Source organism: Manis javanica, chromosome 4 (genome assembly GCF_040802235.1).
Source record: "Manis javanica isolate MJ-LG chromosome 4, MJ_LKY, whole genome shotgun sequence".
NCBI classification, from domain to species: Eukaryota; Metazoa; Chordata; class Mammalia; order Pholidota; family Manidae; genus Manis; species Manis javanica.
This window is the reverse complement of record NC_133159.1, coordinates 178,792,079-178,810,240: the sequence shown is the minus strand read 5'-3', so window position 1 is coordinate 178,810,240 and position 18,162 is coordinate 178,792,079. Positions and strand designations below refer to the sequence as shown.

The 18,162-nt window shown below is 58.0% G+C and overlaps 1 protein-coding gene across 3 annotated transcripts in view; it reads right to left on the bottom strand.

Moving 5' to 3' along the window:
• Positions 1–4,179: 4,179 nt before the first annotated feature.
• Positions 4,180–18,162, bottom strand: part of MGAT5B (alpha-1,6-mannosylglycoprotein 6-beta-N-acetylglucosaminyltransferase B) — a 68,219-nt gene continuing 54,236 nt past the window's right edge. For 2 of the 3 annotated variants that reach the window (XM_073235984.1, XM_073235983.1), the window contains 6 exons: positions 14,396–14,551; positions 13,200–13,346; positions 12,899–13,015; positions 8,276–8,350; positions 6,740–6,996; positions 4,181–6,220 (listed from right to left, as the gene is read on the bottom strand). In XM_073235984.1, coding sequence (XP_073092085.1) covers positions 6,022–6,220; positions 6,740–6,996; positions 8,276–8,350; positions 12,899–13,015; positions 13,200–13,346; positions 14,396–14,551 — 951 coding nt within the window. In that variant the 3' untranslated portion in view covers positions 4,181–6,021. Of the gene's footprint in view, positions 6,221–6,739; positions 6,997–8,275; positions 8,351–12,898; positions 13,016–13,199; positions 13,347–14,395; positions 14,552–18,162 lie in introns of all 3 variants that reach the window. The other variant, XM_036997615.2, reaches the window with a different exon arrangement.

Below are 18,162 nucleotides of genomic sequence, written 5' to 3'. Positions count from 1 at the left end.
TTAATTTTATGTGTCAACTTGATTAGGGCATGAGCTGCCCAGATGTTCAGCCAAACATTCTGGGTCTGTCTGGGAGGGTTTTCGGATGAGGGTAGCATTTGAATCGCTAAAATAAGTACAGCAGACGGCCCTCCACAGTGTAGGTGGGCCTCGTCCAATCAGTTAAGACCTGAATAGAACAAAAAGGCTGACCCTTCTGTAAGGGGGAGCCACCCCCCCGATCCCCCACCTGACTTCCTTGAGCTCCATCTTTACCTGTCTTCAGACCTGAACTGAAACGTGGCTGTTCCCGGGTCTCGAGCCTGCTGGTCTGGGGACTAGAACTTACACTATCAGCCCACCTGGTTCCCAGGCCTTTGGATGCAGACTCCTGGCAGCCCCCCTAAACACATGAGCCCATTCTTATCATAAACTGTAAATAATTAGATGTAATTACATATATATATGAATTTTATCTCCATTTCATTGGTTCTCTGGAGAAACTAAACTAGTACAAAGATAGTTGTGGTCACGAGAATAATGGCCCCCCAAAGATGTCCATGGCCTAAACCCTGGAACCTGAGAATGTTTTATCACATGATGGTTAATTTTGTGTGTCAGTTCTGCTGGGCCACAGTGCCCAGATATGTGGCCGAATGTTATTCTGGATGTTTCCACGAGGATGGTTTTGGGTGAGATTAACATTTAAATGGGTGGACTCTGAATAAAGCAGATTACTCTCCATGATGTGGGTGGGCCTCATCCAACCAGAATTAAAAAACATGTGTCAGATTCAGGAAGCCCAGCAAGCCCAGCGTTCCAGCCCCCGGATGCTGGTGCCCTAGACACAGGCACTAGACGGGAGCCCTTGTGTCCCTGGGGCCAAGAGCCACACCAAGCCCTTTTTCTGGATGAGGGTCCAGCAAACAAGGTGGGAAATGGAGGCCTGAATCCAGCTTTAGGCACGGCTGAGAATCCCCAGGCCCTATCCACACCTCTACTCCCACCTTCTGAGGGCCCCAGAATGGGGGCAGGGGGCACTGGTGAGGATTCTGAGGGACTGAGTGGGGTCTACGAATGGGTATCAGGCACCCAGGACCTGTGTGGCCCCAAGGAACCCTCACACAGCCTACCCCCAGCCTGAAACCCCAAAAGTCAAGAGCTCAATCCCTTCCCAGCCCTGGGGTCCCCAATGGAGAAGACCCCCCCAAAGGGTCAGGCCTGGGCAGCCAGGGCCGGCTGGGGTGTCTGAGAGTTGAACTGGGGAAGCACACGGCCTCTGTTCACCTCACACCCACTCCCCGGAATCAGCTGCAGTTTCTCCAGAATCACGAGGCCCTGGAGCCCAATATTCAAATATAGGCAAAGGCTGGGGCTGGGCTATTTTTAGCAAAATCAGAGGGAGGCGATCTAAGGCCGATCGAGCAGGAGGGTGACAGAGTCACAGGGAAAGTCAGGCTCCTGGGGCCACCGCCCTCCTGCTTTAAGCCTGGGAGCCTGTGTTTGGCTCTTTATTTAGCGGGGGGACTGGCATGATCCCCAATCTGCCCACATCCAGGAGGCCAGCATGCTCTTTCCTTTGGGACTTTTACTGAGCAACCAAAACCACGACCTCTGGGAAAAAAATGGGCCGGGCTGTGTGCTGGGCCAACGGCCTGGCCAGGGGGCCGTTGGCTCGTGACCCGGACGTCCCCAGCTCAGGCCTGGTGGTTACCTCCCTCTTTGGTCCTTGTATTTAAAGGCAGCAGAAATCTGACCGTGTCTGTGTTATTTCCCAGGGTTGCTGTAACAAATTATCACCAGCTGGGTGGCTTAAAACAACAGAAATGGATCCTCTCAAAGTTCTGGAAGCCAGAAGTCAGAATCAAGTGGGCAGGCTGTGCTTCCCCCAAAGGCTTGAGGGAAGGATCCTTCCTGCCTCTTCCAGCTTCGGGGCTCCAGTGGACTCTGTCCTCCTCTGCCTTCTCCCCTGTGTGTGTCTGGGTCCAAATCTCTCTCTGCTTGTAAGGACCCCAGTCACTGGATGTAGGGCCACCCTAATCCATTAGGACCTCATCTTAACTAATTATATCTGCAAAGACTGTCTTTCCAAATAGGGTCACAGGCACAGGTACTGGGGGTTAGGACAGCGACCCATCCTTTGGACACAATCCAACCCACAACACAGTCCATCTTGTTCCACCCAAGGACAGCCACCTCCCAGCAGCTGTGGCCAGGCACTGGCTCTCTGGGCTTGGGGTCGGAATACCTGGTTTCTGATCCGGGCAGCGGCGTGCCAGGCACCTCACTGCTGTGACCTGCTGGGAAGGGGTGGTGAGCTCCTCAGGCTGGAGCCTCGGGAGGCAGCCCTGAGCCCCACTGCCCAGTACCTCCCAGACACTCCACACCTGCTCCATCTCACACCTTGTACCCGGAGCTGTACCAGCCTGACCTCATTTCATCCTCAGCCCCCAAGTGTCCAAGATTCCTCTCCATATTTCATTTCACACAGGAGGAAACGGAAGTGCAAAGCAAGGTAAGTCCCGCAGAAGCAGGCAGGGGTTTTGAGGGACCTCGGAAGGGTCAAAGGGCAGGGGTGTAGCTGCGGTGCCAGAACTCGGGGAAGGCAAAGCCCTGGGTTCTGGCTGCTGGCCGCCTGCCCCAGTTCAAGACAGTGCCCGGTGACCAAGAGAGGAAACCACAGCTGGAAATGCCTCCCAGGCATCGGCAAGCTGCCTTCCAGCCTCCCTGGTTCTGGGGAAGGGAACTGGTCAACAGAGTCCCCACGCCGCCTCTCCTGCCCTTGAACTGGGATTCCGTCTTGGAGCCAGCTGGGCCCTGTGAGCCTTCTTTGCCCCAGGCTCAGGCTGGGCCCAGCCTCCTCCTCCTGCATCCCAGGCCCAAGCCTCAAAGGCCCCGGCTACAGGGAGGAGCCAGGTTCCTGAGGCCACAGCTGGGCCCCAACCATCTGGTCCTCAGGGGAGCGGCGCTGGGGGAGCAGAGGGGAAGCTGTCTGGGTCACGGGGAAGCCCAGCGGTTCACGCTGCATGCACAGAAGTGCTGGAGGAGAGCTCTTTAAAATTGATTACCAGGCCCCTCATTCTGTTCATGGCAGCCTGGTGTGGGGTTGGCTAATGAGCCCCAGGTGATTCCAAAGGCTGGCAAGGGGCTTCCTCCGGTCTGTATCCTTGCCTGTGAGTGCGGCGCATGAAGCTCCTTTGCCAGGTGGTGAGCCTGCTATTTCCTCCCTGCTCAGTGGCGGGTGGGGGTGAGGGAGCCAAAGAGGGGGTGGCTGGCCTCAGTCTAGGGTGGGAGGGCTGGAGAACCTAGCGTGCCCCTGGGCTTGTGTCTGGGCCGCAAGCTGGTCCCGTGGCCTGCTTGTCTTTCTCCTGCTGCTAGGCGCCCCCACCACCTCCTTAATTGCTTAAGACTAATTCAAAAGCTCCCATGCAGACAACTCTTAAAACTCAACAGTAAGGGAACAACCAACCCATTTAAAAATGGGCCAAAGATCTGAACAGACCCCTTACAAGGAAGACACAGAGATGGCAGGGAAGCACCTAGAAGGTGCTCCACATCCTGCCACCAGGGAATTGCAAACTGCAACTATTAAAACGGGAAATGCCTACTAGTATCCTCTTGTCTTGACCAGTGGTTCGCAAAGTGTGGACGTCAGGCCTGCAGAAGCGATATCCTCTTATTAAAGACTCAGATTCTCAGGCCCACCCAGACCTGCTGAATCAGGAACTCCAGGTGGGTGGGACCCAGTAACCTGCGTTTCAGTAAGCTCAGAATCGGCAGCGTCTGATGTGCACCACAGTTTGAGAACCACAGGCCGGGAACAGGGCTTCTCCACCTTGGCGCTTTTGGCTTCCTGGGCCAGATCATTCATGTTAGGGGCTGTCCCACATGTTGCAGATGTTGACCAGCACCCCTGGCCTCCACCCACTAGATGCCAGTGGCATGTCCCAGTGCCCCCAGTCGTGACAATCAGAATGATTTCCAGACAGCACCGACGGTCCTGAGAAGTACACTGCTCCGGCTGAGGACCCCTGGCTGGAAGGGAGCCTCTGACTGTATAGCACCTTAACTGGAGGATCATGTAGGCCGTGAGCACACCCTGTGCACTGGGCACCATGCTGGCACTCTGTCGGGTCATTTATCCTCACAACAACTTTGAAATCGTCCCTTTCCTCCCACCTAACTGTTCACAAGCTGTGTGGCCCTGGGCAAGTTACTTAACACTCTGTGCCCCAGTTTTCTCACCTACAGAATGGGCATGTGGTAGTACCTACCTGGTGGGTGGCCTAACCCATAAAGTGGCAAGTCATGGGTGAAACTCTCAGCTCAGGGTCTGCAGCACAGAAAATGCCCAGGAAAATTTATTTAGTCTTATCACAGTCTGGCTCAGGCTTGCAACAGATCCTTTGTGTTCTCTGATCTCCCAGCGCCACAGCCATCAGAGGCCAGCCTGAGGCAAGCAGAGCTGTCAAGCAGGGTCCCTGGAGCCACAGCGCTGGGGCAGCTGGGTGGGGCCCACAGGTCTCTGGCACGTGCAGGGACGCGCTCTGGGCAGCCTGGCACAGCGCGCGCCAGCTCTGCAGAGCACCCCCCACCACACACACACACCCCGTGCTCCAGGGACAGCATGGAGCGGAGGCCTAGGGCCCCAAGCACGCACGCCTGTCCTGGGCATTCATACCGCCTCACGACCTCCGGCCCTGGGTGTCCCAGGAAAAGATGAGAAGCAGCCCAGGCCCTCCCCTGCACCTCACATCCCAATAAAATATTTATTTCAAGAAATAAATCTTTAAAAAAAGAGAGAAAAGTGTCTCTATTGCTTTCCCCAACAGGTCCAGTCCTTGGGGACCACTGAGTTTCCGTGGCTGCTCAGCCACCCAGGCAGGAGAGGGCTCCCAACGGGAGGCATCCTGCCTGTCCCTTGGCAGGCTGGCTCCCCTCCCCAGCCCTCAGGGCTCTGCACTGCCTCCTGGGAAGGTGGATGGGCAGGCCTCGGTGTGGGGTGGGTTTCCCAGGAAAGGAGCGGGATTATAAAACGGGGGTGGGTGGCAGTGTTTCTGAAGGCCTGGCCTGCGTAACAGGCAGGCTCTGGGCACAGGGTCAGGGGAAGGGGTGTCCTGGGCTGGGGCAGGCATGCCGCACAGAGATGGGTGGTTTGAGGCTGGAGGAAGGATGTAGACACAGCATCAGTGGGGTGGGGGCTGCCTGGGGGCTGGCCGTCTGGGCAGCCAGGAGCTGGGCCAGTGGGGCTGAAGTGCCTTCCCAGGCCTTTGTCTACAGAGATGCTGGGGGACGGGAGGGGGGTGTTCCAAGGCCTGTCCTCAGAGGCTGGGGCTGGGGCTGGGGCTTTGGAAACAAATCCATGGTCTGGAATTGCAGTCATGCCAGGTGGGTTTCAGGAGAAGCCCAAAGTGAAGAGAGTTGGAACAAGCAGGAGAGGAAAACAATTCAACCCAGAGTCTAGGTGGTTCCTGCACCCGCCTGTGGTCCCGAGCGCAGAAGGGAGGGGGAGCTGGGGAAAGCCGGAGCGGTAGGCTGAGAGGAGCTATGAGCAGGGCCCCCTGCCCCTTCTGTCTACTCCAAGCAACTCCCGAGGACAGGGCTGAGCCCTCGTGCATCACTGCCCACTCCCCGGGCCCTTCAGCAGGCCGTCGGGGAAGCATCGCCCCACACCCTCTCTTGCGTCCAGAGGTCCCAGGGCTGCAGAAGGCCAGGGTCCTCTCTCCATCTGGTCCAGAACTGGCCTGGCACACAGCAAGGGAGCTGCAGACCACCTGGGGGCCCTCTGACCAGCCCACAGCTGGCTGGCCGTGGTGCTGCCCTGAGCCCCAGGAATAGGAATGAGGAGGCTGCCTGGGGTGGGCATCCAGCGCTTGGACAAAGCACCCTTCTCCTCCGACCTGTGCACAAGTCTGCTCTACCCACTTCCTGGCCAAGGAAGGACGCTCCGGTTCGGTGGCGTCAGGGAGAGGGCAGGCCGCTGGAGCTTGGAATCTGCTGGTGCCTTCTCCACAGCAGGGAGGGCCAGCCAGGTGGGCGCCCTCACAGACAGTCCTGGCACAGGGCCACTTGGCCCTTGCGGAAGTCCCGGCAGGGGCAGAGCCGGCGGTACTTGGTGCTGGAGCCGGCGCAGCTGAAGAGCAGAGGCTCCTTCTGCAGGAAGCACTCCTGGCCCGGCTGCGCGAAGGCGGGGTACAGGTGGTTCATCTCCGACTCGGTGCTGTCACAGGGCACCTGCAGCCTGACAGGTGCCACAGACAGAGGTCACTCACCGGGTGGGGCAGGACGGGGACTGTCCAGCCTGGCCCCCCCCACATCCCTGGCCATCCCATCCCAGAACCGGGAAGATGTCGCTAAGAGACATCAGGACACGCCTGGGCTGCCGCTCCTCCCATCTACTGTGACTGAGGACAGGAGAGCAGCCAGGAGGGCAGGGGCTGCAGGATGACCCTCAGGCAGAACCCTGGGCAGTTTTCATGATCTAGACCTAGACTGTGGCCTAGACTGGCTGGGCAGGGGGCTGAGGGAGGGAGGAAGGAGGGCAGGGCGCTTCCTGAGCTGGCCAGGGGCTGAGGCTTTGCCAAGAGTCTGACAGCTGTGACAGGGACACCTCCCTGGAGGGCCCCTTCTGGATCCTTCCTGACTCACTGGAAAGCATTTATTTAGTCCTCTCACTCATGGCAGGGCCGGAGGCAAGGTGGTCATGGGAGGAGCCGCAGGTGAGCTGGGCTGGGCCAGCCAGGAAGGGGGGCTCACTCACTTCTGAAAGGCGTCCTGGCTGTTGAGGAAGGGGAAGAAGGAGGGCTCACAGATCAGCCCGTGGTCCAGGCAGGCATCGGTACAGGCTCTCCCAGCAGCGGCCAGCCAGGCCCGGAGGGAGTGTGCTGGGGGCCAGGCGCCAGGGGCCAGGCTGGTGTTGCGGGCCCACTCCAGGTGGGTGTCGTTGGGGGCCAGGATGAAGGGGCTCAGTGGGGCTCGGGCCCCAGGCGGGGCAGGGCCTGTGGCTGCACAGAAGTCCTGCCAGGAGGAAAGCGGCGTTAGGGAGGGAGGACACACACGCCACCGGCTGGTGCTTGGGGGAAGTGACCCTGCAAGTCTAATAACCATAAGCCCTCACTACTGGGGGCTTCCTGAATGCCAGGCAGCCTTCCGTGCTTTATTCCACTTATTCCTCCCCACCGACCTGGCACTAACACGTCTCCGGCTGCTTTATGGAGGAGAAACAGAGGCTCGGAGGGTCAGGAACATCCCTGGGGCCTTGCAGCTGGATGGCGGAGACAGGATTTGGACTCAGACCTGTCTGCACGCTCTCCAGCCTGCGCTGTTCACACTCGGGTTAGGCTCAGGGTTTCCACCCTGGGCCCCATGCTCCCCACCCACGGTGAACACAGGGACCAGGGCTGGTCCCCGTGACTTTCCCAGTAGGGGTCAGCTCCAGGGGCCAGCAGGACCCAGCAAATGCTTTTCTGTGAGCTTCGTGACAACGTCCCTATGGGTGGCTGGGAGTCCCAAGCTCTGGCCCTGGCCCAGACCCCAACAAGCTCTCCCTGCTGGGGGCCTCAGCGTTTCCATCTATAAAACAATGGTCCGTAACCTCTCCAGCCCCTAATGTTTGTGGGGCCAGGGAGAAGATGGAAGATGTGCAGACAGAGCCACAGAGTATTTGCCTGAATATCCAGTAATCACAAGCAACCTGCACCTGGTCCCATGGCGCAGCCGCTCACCTCCAGCCACCACGCTGGAGGCCTGCAGCCCGACAGAGCCCTGCTCTGCCTGGGCCACTGTGGGCGGCTCAGGCCCCTGGGGGTGATGGGGCAGAGCTTCTGCTTCTGCAGCGGGGGACACTTCCCCCAGGTTCTTGGGGTAGAGGTCTTAATCCCCCACCTGTCTCAACAGCCCATCCTTGGGGATGGGGTGGGGGTCTCTTCCGTACTTTACCATTCACTCAGTTATGAAACTTCTAAATAACTTGTTTATAAAAATGCAAAATAACAGTCTTTGTGTTTCCATTTTGTGACATGGGGCTGGGGCTCTAGAGCTGGGGACCCAGAGCAGGGTCCCCTCGGGCCTGGTCTCCAAGCACAGCAGGACTGCTTTCCCAGCCCAGCTCCAAGCACGCTGAGGAAAGGAAAGGACGGACAGGAGAAAGGGGAGCAGTTTTACAGACCCAGACCCTGGGCAGAGGCAGCCTCGGACAGTGGGGTGGCCCGCCCTCCTCTGGCCTGATGGGGTTGGGGTGTGATGGGGTTTGGGGCGGGCCCCCATCCCCGGGGCAGAGAGTGGAGGGCCCGCCTACCTGGTGCTGGATGTAGGCATGGATTCTCTCCAGCATCCCCTCACAGGTGTATTCGTAGGGCAGGTAGGGGTCCACCTGTGGGAGAGACGGGCAGACATATGGGACAGCAGGAACCCTGGGCCCTGAAATCAGCGTGCCAGGGTCTGGCCACACTCGGCACTGGGGGCAGAGACCTGATGGGTTTTCACACCCTGTGCCCAGGGAGCCCACCCCCACCTTCGTGCCTCTGTTCAAATTCCCTGGTCCCTGGCACAACCCTTGGGGCTCAGGACCCAGAGGTGGGCTTATCCCTCCCTGCACCCACCCCACCCCAGCTGCAGGGAGGCTGTAAAACTCGGTGTCCCATCCCTCAGGGCTAGGAGGCTGCTCTCCTCACAGCCGCCCAGACGGCCTCATCCTGCCCCCTTAGGGCCTCATCCTGCCCTCTTAGGGCCTCATCCTGCCCCCTTAGGGCCTCATCCTACCCCCTTAGGGCCTCATCCTGCCCCCTTAGGGCCTCATCCTACCCCCTTAGGGCCTCATCCTGCCCCCTTAGGGCCAGCCCCTCCAGGAAATGGCTCCTGAGCCCCACCCCCACTCCTGTCACAGGGCCGCTTTGCTTTGGGGCACACCAGGCTTCCCCCGGCATAGAACTGGTGCCCATGTCATCATTTCCAATCATCTTTCATGTCTCACGGGTTGTGACTGTTGAGTGTTGGGCCTATGACTTGTTCACCACTGAATCCTTGGTGCCTGGCACAGTGGCTGGCATACATTAGGTGTTCAGGAAACAGTGTCCCCAGTGCTGCCTGCATCCTGAACAAGAGGTGGAATATTCACCAAAAGGGGCGTCTCCTGGTCGGACGGAAGGAGATGGCTGGAAAGCTGCCTGCCCGGCCCAGGAGCCTGAGACACGGGCCTCAGACGGAGGCCCCAGATCACGTGTCTAAATATCGGACAGTTACCAAACAGCCAACGTGGGGGCGGATGTAAGCCATGCATTGAGTAGCTGGGGTGCAAGGAGCAAGGAGAGGGAAGGTGATAGGGGGGCCCCCACCTCCTCTCTCTCTTCTTACCTGTTTCCAATTACTCTTTGGGCCCAGCACACGGCCACCTTGGAGGTACCCCTGGCAGATGCAGATGTGGGGGGACCTATCCCAGACTCAGAGAAGGCTCTGTCGGAGCCTCGGCCTTCCTGCTCCCCACTGTGGGTGCTGGCAGCACCCTTGCACAGCCCATAGCCTGTGTGTGCTGTTTCCCTCCCAATGGCTCCAGAAACTGGGTAGTTAAACTGAAATCCAACAGTTCTGCCCAAGTCTATACCAACTCTCTCCTCCTCCTCAGAGGCAGATGGTGTCAAAGGTCTACCTGAGCCACACTGGGCGGGTCCTGCTTCCTGAAGACCCCACCTCGGCTGGAGGCCCATCAGGGACTCTCTGGCCAAGGGGACACCCCGACACTCAGGTTAATGAGGGTCCCAAGGAAGGAGCAGCTGCTGCTCCCCTGGAAGTGAGTTCTGGCCACCAGGACCCATTCTCAGACAAGCCCCCACCCGTCTGGACTTGTTCCCAGTTCTGACCTACTGTGAACAGAGATTCTATTCTGGACACTTCCAGACTCCCAGATAACCTCCAGGTCCCACATCCAGCCACCACTTCACAGCCCATCAACTGGGGTAGCCTTTCCAGCCCTAGGCCCCACACAGCTGGGTCCCACCAGCTCTCGCTCCCCAGCTGAGGGCCCACAAAGGCCCTGGAGCCGCCTGCTGCCCAGCAGGCCCCACCAGACACCTCTGGGAGAGGGGGGTCTCTGGGGTGCAAGGCTTCACATCCTGGTTATAATAAACCCCCTCAGAGAAGAGATTCCCCTCTGAATGTCACTCTGTGTGCTCTGTGGTAGCACCCCCCCCCCACGCTACTCCCCCTGGTGCTCGGAGCCCATGTCACATGGTGATTCAAAGGCCACTGTGGGAGGCAGGCACTCTCAGCCAGCCGCATCCCTCCTGCCATGAATTTTCTGCCAGAGGAGCCATCCAACCTGGAAATTACCGCCATTAGGTCTAATTACAGGTACAGAGTCCTGCAGGGCGGGGCCTCCGTGAGGAGAGCAAGAGGGAGGGGTGGGCAGGAGGAGACCCGGCAGGTGACCCACTGAGGCCCAGAGGCCACGGAAAGGGCCCCACCCTCAGCAGGGAGACAGCTGAGCGTCTGAGGTCTGTCTTCCGCCCTCTTCCCTCGCTTTTCCTTCTCTCCCTGGGAAAGGCTGTGACCTGCAGAACACTGGGTCCCCTGACGGTGGCCCTCACAACTCTCAGCTCCTGCCAGCTGTCCCTAAAACAGTTTTCTAAAATAGGATTATGAGAATTACCCAGAGTGCTTGTTTAAAAAGGCAGATGCCAAGGCCACACCCAGTCCTTTAACATCAGAGGAGGTGGGTGGGCTCAGGAATCCGCCTCTTAAACACCTCCCGGGTGATTCCTGGGTAAGGGACGGAACTGTTTCAGAGGCTGGGCTGCAGGCACACAGCTGGGGCTGGTTTGGGGACCTGCTGCAAGTCTCAGCTCTGCCGATTTGCAATACCTTGGTTCCCTGACACTTTTGTTATTGTAATTTTAAAATTAACTAATGAGCAGAATTAAACAGGTGTTCAAATTTAAAAAATCAAAAGGGAAAACAAAGAAAGTAGGATTTCCTCCCAGCTCAGACACCATCCCCTTCCCCAGGGCAGCCGCCTGCATCCAACCCACAGTACCAGGAAAGGACGGGCAGGTCCTCGCACAGCCCCCACCCCCATCCCAGTTTGCTCTGCGGCTGGGACCGTGCTCTCCATGGGCTGGGTGTCCTACTCACTTAGCTTACCAATATATCTTGGAGGTCAGGCCACATCTGAGCCCAAGTGGGGGACAAAATACCCCACCCACCCTGCTCCTCCCCCCCTGGGACAGAAGCCTTGGAAGATGGCTTTTGCAAGGGGTGGGGAGGAGCAGGAGAGTGGGGGGTAAGGGTCCCCCCCGGGGCAGCTTCCGTGGCACCCTCCCCAACACCACCTGCCTTGTCGGGGGCCTCTGTGATGCAGCACACACCTGGGGTGCAGAGGGCTGGCCCAGTGCTCCGGGCAGGGGTCAGTCAATTTTCAGCAGTGACTTCTTTCTTCTGACCCGAGGCCCCTGGAGAGTCCCCACCTAAGGGTTGTCTCTGGCCCGCTCAGCCCCTGCAGGGGGCAGGCTGGAGCACTCAGAGCTGGCAGCCCCAGGCCCAGGCCCGGAGATAGATGGACTTCGGATAAATACCCGGTTCCCCCATGTCTCAGGTAGGACCATCTGTGACGTGACCTACCCCCTTCTTGACAATCTGAGATGTGACCTACCCCTTTTCTCAGAGGCCCCACTGGCATTGAGTGCCGGGTGACCACAGGGGTCTGCTCAGTAAAACACCCTGTCCCACTGACTTTGTCACTCCAGGACACCTCCCAAATAAACTCCTTGTGCGTAAATCCCTGCCTAGGGGTCACCTCCTGGAGGAACCCAAGCTAAGGCACTCTGTGACGTGGAAGAACTCACAGTAGAAGGACATTTGCTCAAGCCGATGCGTGACATGGGAGCAGAGGGCAAACCCCACGTCCACTGCTGATGGAGGGCCCAGGGCTTCTGCCACTCACAGGTCAACCTGGCCACATGTGCCACACCTAGAGGTGGGAGCAGGCTATGGCACAGCAAGGTTCCCAGCCCCTTCCCTGGAGCCACAGTCACACCCAGAGGAGGGAGGGGTGAGGCTGGGACCCACAGAGGGATGGGAGGGTGGGGTGGGTAGGGATTTTGGAGGGCATTTGCTGAGGAGGGGCCAAGGCTGGGGACACCAGGCAGGGGTAGTTACTTTTGCTCAGCTTGGTGTCTGAACTACAGCAAGAAGCAGGGCCAGGAGGTCACAGAAAGCAGAACACTGTTCCCATGGTCTGACTCCTTCCCAAAGTGAAGGAGCCGGACCCCACAGGGGGCAGTCAGAAGCCCCAAAGGGGCCCACTGAGGGGCTAAGCTGCACGAGGCCCTCCGCACTTGCGTCCCCACCCACACGTGTGCACTTACACACACCAACATTCACACACCTGCTGACAGAAGCTGAGAGTTCTGTTCCTTTGCTACACAAAGGGTGGCCCCTGGGCCAGCACCACCCCAGATCTTGTTGGAAATGCTGGATTCCAGCCCCACCCCAGACCTACTGGATCCAAGCCTGCATCTGAACAAGATCCCCAAGTGATCTGCATACATGTCATAGTCTGAGCTGTGCTGTCAAAAAGCCATAGACCCACACTGTCGACAGGATTCAAAGACCCTCCATTCATCTTGGAAACAGTTACTTGGCACCTAGCTTGTGCTGGGAGTGCTCACAGGGCTTAGCCTCCGAAGGCACTCGATAAATGATTCTGGATGCAGAGCTGCCAGGTCAGGTTGTATAGGTTGCTCACTGCACAAAGGCCTGCCCACCATCTCCCCCGCAAAACAGTGGCACATACTCATTCAAGTTGGTGAGTTAAATTTGCCAACCCAGGGCCAGGGAGTCTGAATTCACCAAGACAGGCTTCTTTTCCTAACTGCAGTTAAGACTCGCAGTTTATGCAAGTGGTGTGTAAACTGAATCCGAATCTCACCTGGGTTCTCAGGATAGCTTTGATGGCTGCTTCAAACTCCTCTGAGTTGTTGTAGTTGACAGTCCACACATGGGGCTTGCCGATGAAGCTCTCTGCATAGGGGTGCTGGGAGAACACCTGGCCAAGGCACAGAGACAGAGGGCTTCTCCTGTCCCTGCCAGCCTGGCTGGGCAAAGGGGAGGCACCTGCCCGCATCTGTCCCCTCTCTCCCTTCACCCCATCTCCCTCTCCCAGGAACTGCAGGGGTCCCCTCTTGGAGTCTCCTGATGTGGGGCCTGGGCCCTTGGCCCTTGCCACTCACCTCTCGGGAGGTGGGCTTGCCTCGGAAGAACTCATGGTTGAGGGAGCTGTGGGGCGGGCTGAAGCGGGACTGCAGGAAGACACAGCCGTTGGCAATGGCCTCCAGTGGGGCCGGCCCCTCATAGGGGAAGCCAAACCCGATGAAGAGCTGAAAAAATGAGGTGGAACAATGGTCAGGGAAGGCTGGGCACCACAGCCTAGGACCCCGGGAAGCTGGGAGAGAGGTTGGGACCCCTAGAGGCAGCAGGGTCAGTAAAGACAGTGTAGACTGGCTGGGTGCCACAGCAAGCATGTCTCCTCTCTAGGCCTCAGTTTCCCCACTTGTGAAATGAGGAGAGAAGATCAGGTAACATCAGTGGCCTCTTCCTGCTCTAAAAGGTTATGATTCTAGAGAGGAAAAGGGAAGAGTGAGGGTCTCAAGCTTAGAAGGCTTCAAACCCACACCTACAGGGGCTTTGACTCATCCTGAAAACATTTACTCAGCACCTAACCTGTGCTAGGAGGGCTCCCAGGGCTGGCCCCTGGAAGGTAACTAAGAAATTATTTTGAATCCAGGGCTGCCATGTAAGGTTGTTCACGTTGCTCACTGTACAAAGGTACACCACCAAATCCCACCCCCCACACACACCACCAATACACAGACACGCATATCCAAGAAGCCTGAGGAAAGAAACTACGGTGCTATAGGACAGGAACAGACCTGGAAGCTGGCTGGAGACCCTCCAGCCTCAGCGGACACTTTAGGACACAGCAGCAGAATCATGCCCACTGTGCCAGCCGCTCCTCCAAGGATACAGCTCAGGGACTTCCAGAAGCCATAAGTCAGGACTAGTGGCCTGAAGGAACTCCAGCCAGGACACCCTCTCAGCCTACCCTCCCATGCCTTTAGTGGCTCCAAAAGCTAGGCCTGGCTCAGGAATGTGCTGCGCTGGACGGGCACTGAGGAGCAGGTGGGCAGCCAGAAACTGCAGGCCTCACCCAGGTCCTTTTACTGTGGGGCCTCCCCTGCCTGGTGGACACCCCCATCTCTGTCCCAGCTCTGACCAGCTCCCCAGGAGGCCTGGACATGAACCTCAGGGCAGCAAAGCATGCTGGGGCACGTCCACACGTGCAAGGGGCCACTAGCGATGGTGGCGGGGGCAACCTCCTCGGTGCCTGTGACCAGGCCGGGGAAGGATGGGGCGGGGCGGGGCTCACTTTGGCCTTGCGCAGCAGCTGCTGGAACTCGGGCTGTGGCAAGAGGCCGTGGTTCTTCACGAAGGCCGGGACCTCGGGGGGCCGCCGGCTCTCGTAGTACACGGTGCCGTGGATCTCCATGTACTTGTTCAGAATGCCCAGGAATTTCTCCTTCCCCTGGAACAGGAAGAGGAGGAGACAGGAACCTCACCCCAAACTGGCAGGCATCTCTGGTCTGGAAGTCAGAAAATGCGGGCCAGTCTTCGGTCAGCCACTGTGCGGCTGTGTGACCCTGGATGAGGCCGCTCTCCGTCTGGTCCTCAATTTCTTCGTCTGTGAGTTTCAGAGGTTGGACGAGGCCAGAGGCGTCAGGACTATTTTTAGCCATGGAGCTGTTTTCTTTCCAAAGGAACCCTATGGGGACCCACATTTAAATGCATCCAAGTGGAGCTGTTTGGCCTCCCCTGAACCTCTGATCACCTCAGAGGACCTCTGAAAAGCTGTGGCACCCTCTGGAGCCCAGATCATTCATCTGTCCATCCCTCTGTTCTTTTGTCTATTCATGCATCCGCCCAACCACGAGTCTGTCCGTCCATCCACCCGCCTGCCCCCCCATTCTCTATCCAGGCAGCACATATTTACTGAGCACCTGCTGTGTGTTGGTCCTAAGCTCACTGGTGGGAGCACAGCAGGGACAAGGTGGAGCACTTGTCCTCATGGAGGACACCCTGAGTGACAGCCCCCCACGCTAACAAAGGCTCAGCCCCTCCAGACCCAACAGTCCCAAATCCAGGCTTGCTTCCCCTCCGGCCCAAGGTTGCTGGAAATATGCCAGCCTGCAGGGGAAGGGGACAAAGGGCGGCAGAGCCTAGGTGAGCAGACAGTGCCTCGGCCGGGTGCCCACCTGACCCCACGGCCAGGGCTCTGAGCTGGGAGCTGCAGCCAGTGCAGGACCCTAATGGGGATAAGCAGGGGACCTGCTGCTGGGTTCCACTTCTTGGGGTTTTTGAGGTTCAGGGGAGAGAGGAAGGGCCACGCCACAAGGAAAGTAGGTCAAGATCATGGAGAAGGCTGGGGCAGGGGAGGCGATCTGTTCTGGGAGAGCTAGGTCCCAGCAGGCTAAGGGGGCAGGGAGGAAGAATAGGCCCTACTCGCCAGCATGAGGTCAGGCAGAAGGGAGCCCCAGCAAACCACAGATCCTAAAGAACGTTCTCAATGGACATCAAAATAAGTAACAATTCCCATTTTGAAACTCAAACTGTGTAACTTTTCCATAAGGAGGCCTTGCACTTTGGGTAATAGCACACTAATAACACAGAACAACCAGGAAAGAGGGGAAATGTAAAAAATTCTGTGAAGGCGCTGAAAATCTACCAAAGCACAAAGAATTACAAGGCCAGACAGGGACAAGAAGGGAGGGAGACGTGGAGGCCAGCCTGGGGGCCGGCTTTCCCCCCAGGGCAGTAAATCCTCCCTGGAAGAGGAGAGCATTACCCTTGACCTCCGATTATATCGCTTTTCATATTCATTTTCCAGAACTCAAAAAAAAGGGGGGAAGCAATAAAATCTCAATGAAAACCCAGCAGGCTTTGCTGTAAAAACCGGAAAGCTGATTCTAAAACACACTGGAAATACAAGGACCCAGAGCCGACCAAACAGCTTTGAAAAAGAAATGGGCAGATGTGTATTACTTGATTTCAAGACTTATTATGAAAACACAGTAATGAAGGCAGACAGATCAATGGGATACAGCAGTGTCCAGAATCAGACCCCCACAGGGACAGTCCACTGATTCTCGCCCAACGTGCCACCTGCCTCCTGCTCCCTGCCCACCCCCGGCCCCACCACTCCCTGGTACTACCTGCTCAATAAAATGGCATCCGGGCCTGAGCCTCGGGCTCTGCTCTCTGGGGACCCAGAAGACAGGCCTCCCTGGCACGAAACCACCTGATCCTCCTCTACCTCTCTGCCACCTGGTCCCCTGAGCTCTGGGCGGCACTTGTCCCAGGGTGCTGCCCCTCCCCCAGCCGCCGCCGACTTCCTTTGGGCACAAAGACCACAGCAAAGATGTCATCTTTTGGAAGCAGCTTCTCTGAGGTCTCTTGCTGACCGGTGCTGCCCCTGGCTACGGCCGAAGCTCCGGAGCTGGAGAGGAAACCTTTCTCCTCAGACCTCAGGGCCTCTCGTTCTCTCGGGGCAGCTTCCTAGCAGTGTTCTCTGGCAAAAGCAGATACAGTCTGTGCTACTCCGCGGCCCAGTGCCCAGGCTACTGGAGCCGCCGGCTGGTTTGGCATCACACGAGGTGACCTCTCACCTTCTGCCCTCACCCCACGGCGGGTGCTGACATCTCAGCCCGGCCTTGGATCCCTGTCTTGCCCCGGCGCTCCTCTCTGCCACTGGCCAAGGCTTCCTGAGGGGGGAGGCTATGTAGAGTCGGAGGCAAGTGTCGTGGCTCTGGAGTTAGATGTGTGTTTGAATCCCAGCTCTGCCGCTTACTAGCTTGTCACTCCATCTGTGTGCCTGGGCCTGCTCGTTTGCAAAGTGGGCGTACTAACTGGAGTACCTGCCCTTCGTGCAACAGGCAAGTGAGGAAACACATGTGGGCCCCTCGGACTAGTGAGCTCTCAGTGCACAAATCCTGGCTATCCTTATTACCTCCCAGGGGGCTGGTGGCACGGGCCACGAGATGTCCCCATAGTATCTCTTTTCTCATTCTTCCTCAGTCACAGAATGCTGGGACTGAGCGGGGCACATGGCTGCTTGGAGCACAGCCGCGTCCAGTGCCCCTGAAGCGGCATGGCCACGGGACCGGGATCTAGCCAGGGGGCAGCACGGGCAGAGACACATGTATCATTCAGGAAATGCCCTGGACGCGGCCCTGCTTTGCCCCTTCCTCCTTCGCACTGGCTGGAGTGCAGGTGTACTGGCTGCAATGTCTGTGGCCATCCTGAACCATGACACAAGACTGGGGAAATGAAGCAGGACAGGAAGACCCCAAGGAGGGTCACACCAGCCCTGAAGTGGTCCTCCGGAGTTTGTGAGCAGGAAAGAAAATATACTTCCATCTTGTTTAGGTCACTATGATGAGCTGGACCGAATCCTAACCAATACAGTGTGCAAATTATTAAATAAGATGATCATGTGGCAGCCTTGGCATAGGTACTGCTGCCACTCACTGTTGCCCATCAGCATCCTCATTATTAACCTTCACCTGAGGCCAGTAACCCAGCCTAGGGGCTGCACTGCTCCATGCCAAGCAGAACCTGGACCTCTGCGGCCTTGCCCCTCCCATCACAGAGGGCCCAGGGAGGAGCCCTCTGAGGACCCTGTGTCCCCATCATCCTCCTTCCCACCTCGGTCCACCCACGGGATCCAGGAACCCCAGAAAGCCTGTTTTGGGACACCTCCAGGGGAAACCCTACTGAGAGGGGAGGGGAGCTGAAGCAGCGGCAGCATGCAGCAGTCACCATACCTGAAGCTGCCTCATTCGTGGCCAGGGGGATGCAGAGAGGAGAGGAGAGAGAACAGGTCAGCGACCAGGTGGCCAGGTGAGCGGGCAGCCCTTCTCCACCGACCCGGCCTGGAGATGGCGTTCTAACACCCAGCCCGTTCCTGCCTTCTGCATGGCCTCCCACCCCACAGGACCCCCGAGAATGCACATTGAACCCCCTTGCAGGCTTATGGTGTTTAAAGAATCCACTCCTGGGGAGGGAGGAGAGTCAGGTCACAGTCCTTGACAAAGAACGTTTGAGTTGGTTGCAGGAGTGGGGGTGGGGAGGGCGGCAGGG